Genomic DNA, 12698 nt, shown 5'->3' on the forward strand with positions numbered 1-12698 from the left:
TAAAAGTGAATCCGAATCGATCCGAACCCGGCGTAAATACAGAATGGATCTTGTTTTGTGGTATTTTGGGTTATGGGTATTATCCGAACCAAACACGAATCTAAATAGATATCCGATAGAATCCGAAACATTCAAAACCTCTAAAATATCTTGTACCAAACATGAACTCAATTCCTAATATGTATCCAAAATACACTAAGAAATATTGAACATCTAAAATACTTATCTATTACATGAAGGTTGATGGTTGAAGATGGCCGTTGAATCTTGAAGTATTTAGATTTAGATTTTGTTTTCGTTAAACAATGTTTCTCAAAACTCGGTTTTTGTTTTATACTTTTATTTATTTGGTTTTCTTTTTATCAGTAAATATGTTTATTTTTTGTTTGATTTTGAATGATTACGGTTGATGTTTTTTATTTTTGAATCGATTTTACTTAAGTTTTGGTTACAAAATAGGTACAAATCATGTATTTTAAAACTGAAGAACCGGTTTTACTCATGTTTTGGTTATAAAATAGGTAAAAATCAGGTATTTTTAAACCGAAAAACCGATTGAGATCCGAACCCAAAAGTATATTGGGTTGTACCAGTTCTTTGAAGATTTACTAACCCCGACCCGAACCCGATAGAACCCGGACCGGTCTCGAACCGAACTTTCATATAATCCGAATGTGGCTGATTTTGATAAACCCGAAAAACCAAAATCCGATTAGATAAAACCAAAACCCGATTGGGACCCCGAATGCCCAGGCCTAGCATCTATAGTCTGGTATTTCTTTTACCCACGCACGAGACCAGCATTATTTGTTGTTTATAATTTTACTATTTATCTTCTTTTTTTTGGTAAATTTCTTTTTTACTATTTATCTTAGTTTAACTAAAACCATATTTAACTTATTACTTTTAATATTATAAAAAATACATTCTAACACAAAAAATGTCTCCCAAGTTTTCTATTCTTTTTTTTCTTTGTATTTATAGGAAAAATAGCACTCATCTATATTTATAAAAATAATTAAAAATACAATTTTAAAAACATACACCCGGTAAACAATTAAACATCACTTTTTCTATATTTTTAATAAAGAAACCCATTATAAATAGTCTTATGTTTTCTAATTTTCTAAAATCCTATGGTTTTCATAATATCTATTTATTTTACATATTAAAAGTTGTTAGATTTTTTTCAAAAAAAGGTAAACTTTAACCATAAAAACTGAAAAAAAAACTGAAGAAATAATTGCATTTTATTTTTTTAATAATATTTATAAAAAATAGCTTTTAATCATGCCTGCTTTTGGCTTAATCATACAATGGTCGTAACTGGATTTACTATTATTGGAATAGAATGCTTAGAATGACAATTTCACCATTTCCATAAAAAATTTTACCATTTAACATGAATGTAATGGAATGCTCATTCCATCAATTTCAAAAAACTCTAACCAAAATACAAAACAAAACATTCCAAAACTTTGATAAAAAATAAATGAAATGAATCTATTCTATTTTTCTACTGCATTTCATTCATCTTATTTCATTCATCTCTATTCCATGTATTCCAAAAACAATTATGTGTAGAATGTAGTAAATGTTCACATAAGGCCAGCATTAACGGGACGCTTAGACAAGTGCTAACAGGTGGGGTCCATAGAAAAAGAGGAAGCACCGACGCCAAAGACGCTAGATCAAGCGCCGTGTTTTTTCAGTGCTTGTACTGTTTCACGGGCCCCACTGACACATGGCGGTCCGTGATTGGTTCGTTTTTAATTTTAAAAAAAAAAATCAGACAAAAAAAAAACTTTAAAAAAAAAAAAAAATTTAAGCACCCCCAAGGCCCCCAAGCGTTAGTGGTGCTCTAAGTCCCTAAAAGATTCAGGTTAAACCTTTCTCTAATCTGTCTAATGGTCGGAGAAAAAGCTGTTGTTGTTGCATGCCTCCGCTCAGTCGCTTATAAAGCGCGTGAGAATCCATCGCCTTGTCCTACACTATTATCACATCACACCAACCCCTTAAACCGACTATAAAAACCCTCAGCATCGCCACCATAAGTAACCCTTTAGATCTCTCACAAAGTGCTCTCTCTCTACTTCGCACATCACTCAACAAAGCGGTTAGCAATGTCAGCCGCCGCCGCATCCTCCACGATCTCCGTCGCCGCCGCCAACCCCCTCAAGACCTTATCCCTCTCCTCCAGATCCCCTCTCCCATCCGCCATCTCCCTCCCATCTCGCAGCCTTAACACCCCTCGCCGCCGCCTCATCCTCGTATCCTGCACCGCCGGAGACGGATCCTCCAAACCAACGATCCTCGTCGCGGAGAAGCTCGGCGAGGCCGGCGTGAAGCTCTTGGAGGGTTTCGCGAACGTCGACTGCTCTTACAACATGACCCCCGAGGAGCTCAACACCAAGATCTCCCTCTGCGATGCGTTGATCGTTCGCAGTGGAACAAAAGTTGGTCGGGAGGTTTTCGAGTCTTCTCGTGGACGTCTCAAGGTTGTTGGACGCGCTGGTGTTGGGATTGACAACGTGGATCTGAGCGCAGCGACTGAGTTTGGGTGTCTTGTCGTTAACGCGCCCACGGCGAATACGATCGCCGCCGCTGAGCATGGGATCGCACTTTTAGCCTCCATGGCTAGGAACGTCGCTCAGGCCGATGCGTCTGTTAAGGATGGTCAGTAAAGTTTCATACTTTGATAAAGTTTCATACTCATAAAGTTTCATACTTTGAATACGTTTGAACATAAAGTTTCATACTTTGAATACGTTTGAACTTAAAAAGTCTTGTATTTTACTAAATCTTAGTTGATGAAAGTTGGAGTCTTGATGGTTTCTTGTATGTGTAATCTTGGTTTTAATGTCTCTTCTGTAATGCAGGAGAGTGGAAGAGGAACAAGTATGTGGGTGTTTCACTCGTCGGCAAGACCCTCGCAGTGATGGGATTCGGGAAAGTTGGTACCGAAGTTGCTCGTCGTGCCAAAGGTCTCGGCATGCGTGTCATTGCTCATGATCCTTACGCACCTGCAGACCGTGCACACGCCATTGGTGTTGAGCTGGTGAGCTTCGACGAAGCCTTGGCCACTGCGGATTTCATTTCGCTCCACATGCCTCTTACACCTGCAACGAACAAGATACTCAACGACGAGACGTTCGCCAAGATGAAGAAGGGGGTTCGTATCGTTAACGTTGCTCGTGGAGGTGTGATAGACGAAGACGCGTTGGTGAGGGCTCTTGATGCTGGGATTGTTTCTCAGGCTGCGCTTGATGTTTTCACTAAAGAGCCGCCGGCTATAGACAGCCCTCTGGTGCAGCACGAGAATGTCACTGTGACACCTCATCTTGGAGCCAGCACGATGGAGGCTCAGGAAGGAGTTGCTATTGAAATTGCTGAAGCTGTTGTTGGAGCTTTGAACGGAGAGCTCGCTGCTACTGCTGTCAATGCACCTATGGTCTCTGCTGAGGTTCTGACTGAGCTGAAACCATATGTGATACTAGCCGAGAAGCTAGGGAGACTAGCGGTGCAGCTCGTGGCTGGAGGAAGCGGCGTGAAGAACGTGAAAGTCTCGTACACGTCAGCACGAGCCACTGACGATCTCGACACAAGACTGCTCCGAGCCATGATCACCAAGGGAATCATCGAGCCGATCTCTGACGTATACGTCAACTTGGTCAACGCCGACTTCACAGCCAAGCAGAGAGGTCTCAGGCTCTCGGAGGAGCGTGTGCTCTTAGACGGCTCACCAGAGAACCCGTTGGAGACCATAACAGTTCAGCTAGGCAACGTGGAGTCCAAGTTCGCGAGTTCGTTGTCTGAATCAGGAGAGGTGAAAGTGGAAGGAAGGGTGAAAGATGGGATCCCGCATTTGACAAAGGTTGGATCTTTTGAAGTGGATGTGACTCTCGAAGGTAGTATCATACTGTGCAGGCAGGTTGATCAGCCGGGTATGATTGGGACGGTGGGGAGCATCCTTGGAGAGTCTAATGTCAATGTGAACTTCATGAGCGTTGGAAGGATTGCGCCGAGGAAGCAAGCCATCATGGCGATTGGTGTGGATGATCAGCCAAGCAAGGAGACTCTTAAGAAGATTGGAGAGATCCCAGCGATCGAGGAGTTTGTTTTCCTCAAGCTCTGAGTTTGCTGTGTTGTTGTTGATTCTTGTACCTTGAATCTTGAATGTGAGGGAGGATTTGATGATGAAGTGTTTTACGTTTGTTGGGTTTAGGCAATAAAGTCTGTCTTTGGATTTTCTGACAGTTTAGGTGATGTTGAGAGTAGTAATCTCTGTGATGTTTTCAACTCTTTTTCTGCATTGTTGGAGACTTGGGAGTGCTTCTTTCTTCTCTGAATCATGTTCTCTGCTTGAAAGCTCTATTGTGAAACTTGAATTCGGCCCTTGTTGTAATATCAACAAAAGATTTAGGCACAAGCTCGTTTTATAATGACAATTAAAATCTGGTCAATTAGTTGCATGGGCTATCCAACTCAACATCTAATATGATATTGAAAATTGGATTTGAACAGCTGCTAAGTCAAAGGTTAAACTAGACAATTAGTTAAATAGAGTATGGGAACTCTATCAACAAACTACAATAATGAATATAATGTGTTGGAAAATAAGTAAACAAAGAGGCAGAAAGAAGAAGAAACACGATTATATCAAACAATGCAAAACATCAAAGTAGTCAGTTTTATCACTCACAAGTTTTTCTCCAACTCCAACAAAGATAACATGAACACAAAGTTATTAGAGGTGGCTCACAAACAATGTTTACAAGAAACATAACAAGTAACAACAGCCAATGTTTTTGTAGCACAACAACTCAGAATCACTTAGCGAGCACGTTTTGAGCATGGTTCTCCTGCTGCTGCTGGTAATTGAGAGTCCTCCTGAAGAGCATGATGTGTGGCTCTGGACGATGAATGGCGTAATGGACCCATCCACGGCTCTGCTGCACTCCTATCGCACGCCACTCATTCTACAAAAACCCCCACAATACACAAGAATGTATACAGCATCTTCACCACTAGGTAGCAGCACCAAGTAACAAGTATAGAATCTTAAACATCCCAAACACTGTTCTACATCTAAATAAACCTAACAAGAGTCAAAAACACACACACACACAAAAGCATCTACTTAAGAGTTAGCGAGAGAACACTCTTCGCATTTGTAAATCCAGAGTATACGATTCCACAGATAACTTCAATTCGCAATCCCTAAACGGAGAGAGCTATCGAGCTTTCGATTCGATGATCCACGAATCGGATTATTAGATCACAATCACAGAATCAGGAACGCGAATAATAAAACTTACTTCGGAGAGAAGACGATTCTTCGGGAGAAGCTTAGCGGTGTCAGGAGGAAGCACGACGTGCCTGTACGTACGTACACAACAACAGATCAAGGCTCTTGTGGAAATTTTCGAAACGAAATTGAAGCTATATACATACCTGTACTCGAAAGTATCGTCGAAGTATTTGTCAGAGTACTGGATCTGACCCATCTCTTCTCTAGCAATTGAAACGGAGATGAGATGATTCAGATAGATCGATCGTTTTTGGAGTGGGAAGAACCCTAAAGTTGACGAGGAGTGTATTAAATGGAAGTTAAAAGTGATTCCGGGGGGGGGCATCAATGTAATTAACTGGAAATCTAGGGGTTTTAATTTTTAGCCAACGGTTTTTATATTATTATTGTTTTTGGCCGTTTTGAATTTTGAAAATTTTTAGGGGGAAGAATCACCAACCCAACCAAACCACGCTCTGACGAGGGCTGAGATGAATAATAAAATGTTTTAAACCGGAAAGGTTAAACCGAATTGTATTCAAATTGGGAGATTCGGTTTGCTTCTGATCAAACCGATCACGAATAATAATTTATACTTTTGTTTACTAACTAGCCAATAAATGAAACATGCTGTATTGATATGGATAGAGGCATTTTTGCGTTTTATTTCTACTTTTGTTGTTGCAACCATAACCAGCAGCAAACCGCATAAGCACTACGTAGAGAAAGCATAAATGTAGCAAGACCATGCAACCGAATTCAAACCATATATATGTATCTCTCATCTGCATTATGCTCTGACAACATGAGCATACAACAAACCGGCCCAATATTGCTTTCTGTAACAAGAGCATTCCTCAGACTCTTTTTATTGAATAAATAAATCACATCGCAGAAATCAATTATTTAAGCATACAAGAGCAGGTTTTTCCAGGACAAATAATAAAAGAAATGGTCTTGGAAGTGTAGAAGCAGGTTTTGTTTGGTGTGAACAACAAATCCACATGACTAAAAATGAAGCACAGACTTTGTGTTTTGGTTACGTCCCATTATACAGAAAGAAAACATGGAAAGACACCCATCAAACTTGTAAGAAGCTAGCGTACTTGGCACCCAGGAGAAGCCTCTGAATGCACAAGAGAGCGTTCTTGGTCACCTCAACGTTCTCATGAGCCATCAGTTTCATCACTCGCTCTTTCGCCTTGAGGTCTGTTACGATCACTCTCCCCGCTGCATGGTACTGTATGAACTGCGAGAGATCATAGCACGCCACCGCCAATGATCTTGGATCACTTGACGTGTCCAGGATTGTGAGGAGGACCCTCAGTATCTGCATCCACATGTTTTAACCAAATAGTTAAGCCGCTTTAAGCCCTACAAGTGGTGGTGGTGATTGAGAAGAAAGTAATACCTGGAAGTCATTTTCTTCAAAGCTAGTGACATTCTCACGCCAGAAGTTGGCCTCTTTGTGCATTGGGTTCCAGTCAAGATGGCCAAGAAGAACCTCTTGCTTATATTTGTCAAAGGAACTCAGCTTCCTGATCTTGTCTTTTAGACCTTCCTCTAGTTGTATCAGTGCGTCCAGCAAATCCTTCCAAAATTCAGAATTAAACAGGTTTAACCATGGCAATGCTTGCAACAAAGGCATATACTATATAATACACATCCGGTGTTGTAGGAATCACTGACCTCGTCACTCCATGCTTGTGTTTTTAGACTGTGGATGATATGTGGGAGTCCAAGATCAACCATCTGGGCACCAAATGTACCTTTTGGAAGCAAGTTCCTGAATGTCAATATGACTACCCTCACAACCAATAAGACAAAGGACCGTCAAAGAAACATAACAAGTCTGCAAATTAATGATCCAAAACAGATAAAAAAAATCAAAAAGCTTACTGCAGACAGAGATTCTGATTGATCAACAAAAGAGAACATAACTCACCTTTTCCTTAGTCGAGCTCTTGACCACTTCCGTGAGCCTTTGCATTGTCCTAGATGTTGCCAAGTACTCTATCCCGGGTTCATAATAGGACAAAAGCCAAATGCAGAGACATGTTTCGTAGAGTAGCTGTTGGTCAAGAGCGTACAAATCACACGAATTAGTTACTGAGACATTGTGACAAAATGAACTGATGCAAAACTATATATGATCTAATGGTTACTACTTTAGAACTAGAGAGCAATATAAATCCACAGCTTCAGTTGTAAATTTGAAAATCATAACGAGTTTCATCCTGAGTGTCTGTCTAACCATAGCCCTTCTACCGAAGACTTTGCATCATATGGAAACGACAATACATCTCTACGGCTTTAGTGGGCACTTTTCACCGAATACTACTTACACCATATGTATAGTTACCTGGATAAACTGCTGAGTGGATGTTGGGGAGATTAAAGGGACAAGTAACTTCACCCCATCTGCCTGAACAAATGAAGATCTCACAACAAGTTCCTTAAGCAGTGTGGACAGGCAGCTGATTGCAACTGGAGCTCCACGAGTAGGATGAGAAGGCTGCCTCAGCTGCATTTCAAAATGAAGGATTGTGAAACCTACGTTGGACGCTTTTCAAGAATCACTAACTTTTAAAAACAATGCAGAGCAATCATTAACTATTAAAAATAAAGAAGAAAAGGAGAAAAGGAACCTGAGCACAAAGCCACTCCACCAATCCACTGAGTAAATCATCAATTGTAGTAATATGTTTCTTAGAACCCGAAGCTTCTCCATTTGCAATAACACCAGCTTTTGGCCTATAACTATATGTTACCAGAAGAACAAGACCCGCCAAGTCAAAGATAATGAATGTTAGAGACATGCTTAGTAAAGTATATAATAAGCAGTATTGAACTCTACAATACCTTATTATCCAGGCAAAGATCTTGCAGCTTTTTTCTTGAATGAACCAATTGCCCTTCGACAGCAACCTGAAAGAGGGCATATCTTTTAGATTTTGCACTCTTTTGAAAATAGACAGCTAAAATAAGGCAAAGATGTAACTGAAAGCAGTTATCCCCAATGGAGTGTTGCATTTATTCCCTTTTTTTAGGAAGATTGTAGTTGAAATAATAAACTGACTCATCATGACTAAAATCAGGATCTCAGACTAAACAAGCAAGGGCCAAGTGACTAAACAGACAAAGCAACGGAATCTCTTGCTAGAACCACTACACCATAAGTGCAGGACTAAGAAATCAGGTCACATTAAACATAAACACAGACATATTAATTAATCTATCTGAGAAATAGCTGTTTCCTGTAACTAGGTAAGGTCAAGTTTCGTCTGACACCATAGATATAAACAGTAGAATGAATACAAGAAAAACTAGAAAGGACATCTGACACGTTAAGATGTCAAGTAAGAGAATGAGAAACATCCAACAAGTCCTACACCTTTCCGAAGCAGAAGCAACATATTCAATAGCATGGGAAACAATACTTGTCGAGACCAAATTTCAGTCATAAATAAAACTATTTGCATAGGGATCTAACCTCAACAAAGGCTCGTAAGTATCCTCATGTGCCAAAGATTGATCATGGAATAACCGAGCTCGTGCTGGGTTTGCTGGCAAACAGGTTTATGCATTAGTACTACTACTCAGTATCCAAAATTATGAAAAGGTGAATGCAAATATCTCCATGTTGTATTTATTAACCTGAGAGCATTTCATAAATCAAAGCCAAAACATATTCCACGGTTTCTTCTTTAAATATATCACGTAAGATGGTAACGAACAGCTGAACATAAGCTCGACCATCCGGCAACAATAAAGACATATGATATGATGCGGAGGGTTTATGTGAGGAAGAGGAACAGGGGAGAAGAGGAGAAGGAAGGGAAAGAGGAAGAAGTAGAGCGAGCAGTTGAGTAAGTCGTTTGAGTCTGGTTTGTACTTGGGCCTTGAATATATAAGAGGACCCAAGGAGAATAATAGAGTCAGTTAGTTGGTTGGCCTTGGGCTGGATCTAGAGAGTTTGTAATTGGCTTAGACTCCATTATGAGGAGCTAAGAGAGGGTGGTTGGGCGGATATTATTCAATATACTTCTCAGTTCTAACAAATTGGTGCGGTGAGCGTGGATCGAACACGCGACCTTCAGATATGAACGGGGGTATTGATATGATGCGGAGGGTTTATGTGAGGAAGAGGAACAGGGGAGAAGAGGAGAAGGAAGGGAAAGAGGAAGAAGTAGAGCGAGCAGTTGAGTAAGTCGTTTGAGTCTGGTTTGTACTTGGGCCTTGAATATATAAGAGGACCCAAGGAGAATAATAGAGTCAGTTAGTTGGTTGGCCTTGGGCTGGATCTAGAGAGTTTGTAATTGGCTTAGACTCCATTATGAGGAGCTAAGAGAGGGTGGTTGGGCGGATATTATTCAATATACTTCTCAGTTCTAACAAATTGGTGCGGTGAGCGTGGATCGAACACGCGACCTTCAGATATGAACGGGGGTATTGATATGATGCGGAGGGTTTATGTGAGGAAGAGGAACAGGGGAGAAGAGGAGAAGGAAGGGAAAGAGGAAGAAGTAGAGCGAGCAGTTGAGTAAGTCGTTTGAGTCTGGTTTGTACTTGGGCCTTGAATATATAAGAGGACCCAAGGAGAATAATAGAGTCAGTTAGTTGGTTGGCCTTGGGCTGGATCTAGAGAGTTTGTAATTGGCTTAGACTCCATTATGAGGAGCTAAGAGAGGGTGGTTGGGCGGATATTATTCAATATACTTCTCAGTTCTAACAAATTGGTGCGGTGAGCGTGGATCGAACACGCGACCTTCAGATATGAACGGGGGTATTGATATGATGCGGAGGGTTTATGTGAGGAAGAGGAACAGGGGAGAAGAGGAGAAGGAAGGGAAAGAGGAAGAAGTAGAGCGAGCAGTTGAGTAAGTCGTTTGAGTCTGGTTTGTACTTGGGCCTTGAATATATAAGAGGACCCAAGGAGAATAATAGAGTCAGTTAGTTGGTTGGCCTTGGGCTGGATCTAGAGAGTTTGTAATTGGCTTAGACTCCATTATGAGGAGCTAAGAGAGGGTGGTTGGGCGGATATTATTCAATATACTTCTCAGTTCTAACAAATTGGTGCGGTGAGCGTGGATCGAACACGCGACCTTCAGATATGAACGGGGGTATTGATATGATGCGGAGGGTTTATGTGAGGAAGAGGAACAGGGGAGAAGAGGAGAAGGAAGGGAAAGAGGAAGAAGTAGAGCGAGCAGTTGAGTAAGTCGTTTGAGTCTGGTTTGTACTTGGGCCTTGAATATATAAGAGGACCCAAGGAGAATAATAGAGTCAGTTAGTTGGTTGGCCTTGGGCTGGATCTAGAGAGTTTGTAATTGGCTTAGACTCCATTATGAGGAGCTAAGAGAGGGTGGTTGGGCGGATATTATTCAATATACTTCTCAGTTCTAACAAATTGGTGCGGTGAGCGTGGATCGAACACGCGACCTTCAGATATGAACGGGGGTATTGATATGATGCGGAGGGTTTATGTGAGGAAGAGGAACAGGGGAGAAGAGGAGAAGGAAGGGAAAGAGGAAGAAGTAGAGCGAGCAGTTGAGTAAGTCGTTTGAGTCTGGTTTGTACTTGGGCCTTGAATATATAAGAGGACCCAAGGAGAATAATAGAGTCAGTTAGTTGGTTGGCCTTGGGCTGGATCTAGAGAGTTTGTAATTGGCTTAGACTCCATTATGAGGAGCTAAGAGAGGGTGGTTGGGCGGATATTATTCAATATACTTCTCAGTTCTAACAAATTGGTGCGGTGAGCGTGGATCGAACACGCGACCTTCAGATATGAACGGGGGTATTGATATGATGCGTGCGTTTGCTAAGTTGAAACACGCAATGATAACAGCTCCGGTGTTAGCATTACCAGATTTTTCACAGATGTTCGTTGTGGAATCAGACGCGTCTGGTTTTGGTCTTGGGGCAGTATTGATGCAGAACCAGCACCCTATTGCTTACTTCAGTAAAGGATTGACGGCTAAGGAGCAACAGAAACCGATATATGAAAGAGAGCTAATGGCTATTGTGCTGGCAATTCAGAAATGGCGCCATTATCTCTTGGGTAGAAGGTTTGTTGTCAGAACGGATCAACAGAGCCTTAAGTATCTCCTTGAGCAGCGGGAGATAACCTTGGATTATCAGCGTTGGTTAACGAGGATCTTGGGGTATGAGTTTGATATTGAGTATAAGGTTGGAAGTGAAAATAAAGTGGAGATGGTCTTTCTAGAATTGAGTATTCAGGGATTGAGCGAGTGCAGATCGACTTGATGGCTTTAACAGTTCCGTCGTCTTTACAGCTGCAAGAATTGTACAGAGAAGTGGAGGAAAATAGAGAGATTCAGGAGACGATACGAAAAGTGTTGGATAAGGAGGCAGTGAAGAATGGCTTTACAGTGGTCAATGGTCGTCTGTTCTATAAGAACGCCATGGTCATCCCTACAGACTCGTCACAGATATCTCTCATTCTTCAAGAATGCCATGACAGTCTGATGGGAGGGCATGCGGGTGTTTTACGAACTCTGCAGCGGGTTCGAGCTCTCTTCTATTGGTCAAAGATGAGAAAAAGAATACAGGAGTATGTGGCAGCATGTACAGTGTGTCAGACACACAAGACTTCTACTCTATCTCCTGCGGGCTTGCTGCAACCAATCGACATTCCAGTTCGTATATGGGAGGATGTTGCGATGGATTTTATCGAAGGATTGCCAACATCACAAGGAGTGAACGTCATTCTGGTGGTAGTGGATCGCCTCAGTAAATATGGCCATTTCATAGCTCTGAAACATCTTTTTACCGCGGTTGACGTCGCTGACAAGTTTACAAAAGAAATTATTCGTTTGCATGGGTTTCCAAAATCAATCATCTCGGATCGTGACAGGATTTTCCTTAGCAAGTTCTGGAAGGAGTGCTTTCGTTTATCAGGCACACGATTGCGTTTTAGCACTGCGTTTCACCCCCAATCCGATGGCCAAACGGAGGTGTTAAACAGATGCTTGGAGACTTACTTACGCTGTTTTGCCTCCACTCACCCTAAGACTTGGTCAAAGTTTCTCTTATGGGCAGAACTATGGTATAATACAGCGTATCATACGGCCTTGAAGTGTACTCCGTTCAAACTCGTGTACGGCAGAGACCCTCCACAGTTGGTGGCGCATGAGGCTGGGTCGACATTGAACTTTGAGGTTGAGGCTGCGTTTCAGGAGCGAGATCGTATGTTAGAGACTATTAAAGATAATCTCGTGAGAGCACAGAAATTGATGAAGAACAATGCGGATAAGCATCGACGTGATTTGGAGTTCGAAGTTGGCTCAATGGTTTTTCTGAAGCTGAGACCTTATCGTCAACATTCAGTGAGTAGGAGATTGTTTCAGAAACTGGCAGCAAGGTATTATGGGCCGTTCGAAGTTGT

At 41.6% G+C, this 12698-nt stretch overlaps 3 protein-coding genes across 5 annotated transcripts in view; 1 reads left to right on the forward strand and 2 right to left on the reverse strand.

Moving 5' to 3' along the window:
- The first annotated feature begins 2050 nt into the window (after positions 1 to 2050).
- LOC106331276 (D-3-phosphoglycerate dehydrogenase 1, chloroplastic-like) lies at positions 2051 to 4374 on the forward strand. The gene is made up of 2 exons (XM_013769598.1): positions 2051 to 2676; positions 2880 to 4374. Exons 1-2 carry the CDS (start codon positions 2124 to 2126, stop codon positions 4133 to 4135), a joined length of 1809 nt encoding a protein of 602 aa, XP_013625052.1. The 5' UTR covers positions 2051 to 2123; the 3' UTR covers positions 4136 to 4374.
- Positions 4375 to 4639: 265 nt separating this feature from the next.
- On the reverse strand, positions 4640 to 5624 carry LOC106331289 (cyclin-dependent kinases regulatory subunit 1). The gene is made up of 3 exons (XM_013769609.1): positions 5455 to 5624; positions 5319 to 5379; positions 4640 to 4979 (listed from the first exon to the last, which is right to left on the reverse strand). Exons 1-3 carry the CDS (start codon positions 5505 to 5507, stop codon positions 4830 to 4832), a joined length of 264 nt encoding a protein of 87 aa, XP_013625063.1. The 5' UTR covers positions 5508 to 5624; the 3' UTR covers positions 4640 to 4829.
- Positions 5625 to 6143: 519 nt separating this feature from the next.
- LOC106331277 (V-type proton ATPase subunit H-like) overlaps positions 6144 to 12698 on the reverse strand; it is an 8132-nt gene continuing 1577 nt past the window's right edge. For 2 of the 3 annotated variants that reach the window (XM_013769601.1, XM_013769599.1), the window contains exons 4-12: positions 8948 to 9050; positions 8784 to 8856; positions 8152 to 8218; positions 7939 to 8055; positions 7653 to 7814; positions 7236 to 7361; positions 6980 to 7105; positions 6702 to 6881; positions 6144 to 6620 (exon numbers count right to left, since the gene is read on the reverse strand). In XM_013769601.1, coding sequence (XP_013625055.1) covers positions 6372 to 6620; positions 6702 to 6881; positions 6980 to 7105; positions 7236 to 7361; positions 7653 to 7814; positions 7939 to 8055; positions 8152 to 8218; positions 8784 to 8856; positions 8948 to 9050 — 1203 coding nt within the window. In that variant the 3' untranslated portion in view covers positions 6144 to 6371. The remainder of the gene's footprint in view (positions 6621 to 6701; positions 6882 to 6979; positions 7106 to 7235; positions 7362 to 7652; positions 7815 to 7938; positions 8056 to 8151; positions 8219 to 8783; positions 8857 to 8947; positions 9051 to 12698) is intronic. The other variant, XM_013769600.1, reaches the window with a different exon arrangement.

The sequence above is a fragment of the Brassica oleracea genome, chromosome C3 (genome assembly GCF_000695525.1).
Source record: "Brassica oleracea var. oleracea cultivar TO1000 chromosome C3, BOL, whole genome shotgun sequence".
In the NCBI taxonomy this organism is placed as follows: domain Eukaryota; kingdom Viridiplantae; phylum Streptophyta; class Magnoliopsida; order Brassicales; family Brassicaceae; genus Brassica; species Brassica oleracea.

Coding starts and splice junctions, on each gene's coding strand:
- LOC106331289 (XM_013769609.1), bottom strand. CDS start 5,507: ATGGGTCAGATCCAGTACTCTGACAAATACTTCGACGATACTTTCGAG. Junction 5,380..5,454: donor GACGATACTTTCGAGTACAG/GTATGTATATAG, acceptor ACGTACGTACAG/GCACGTCGTGCTTCCTCCTG. Junction 4,980..5,318: donor AGAATCGTCTTCTCTCCGAA/GTAAGTTTTATT, acceptor GGGTTTTTGTAG/AATGAGTGGCGTGCGATAGG.
- LOC106331276 (XM_013769598.1), top strand. CDS start 2,124: ATGTCAGCCGCCGCCGCATCCTCCACGATCTCCGTCGCCGCCGCCAAC. Junction 2,677..2,879: donor CGATGCGTCTGTTAAGGATG/GTCAGTAAAGTT, acceptor TCTGTAATGCAG/GAGAGTGGAAGAGGAACAAG.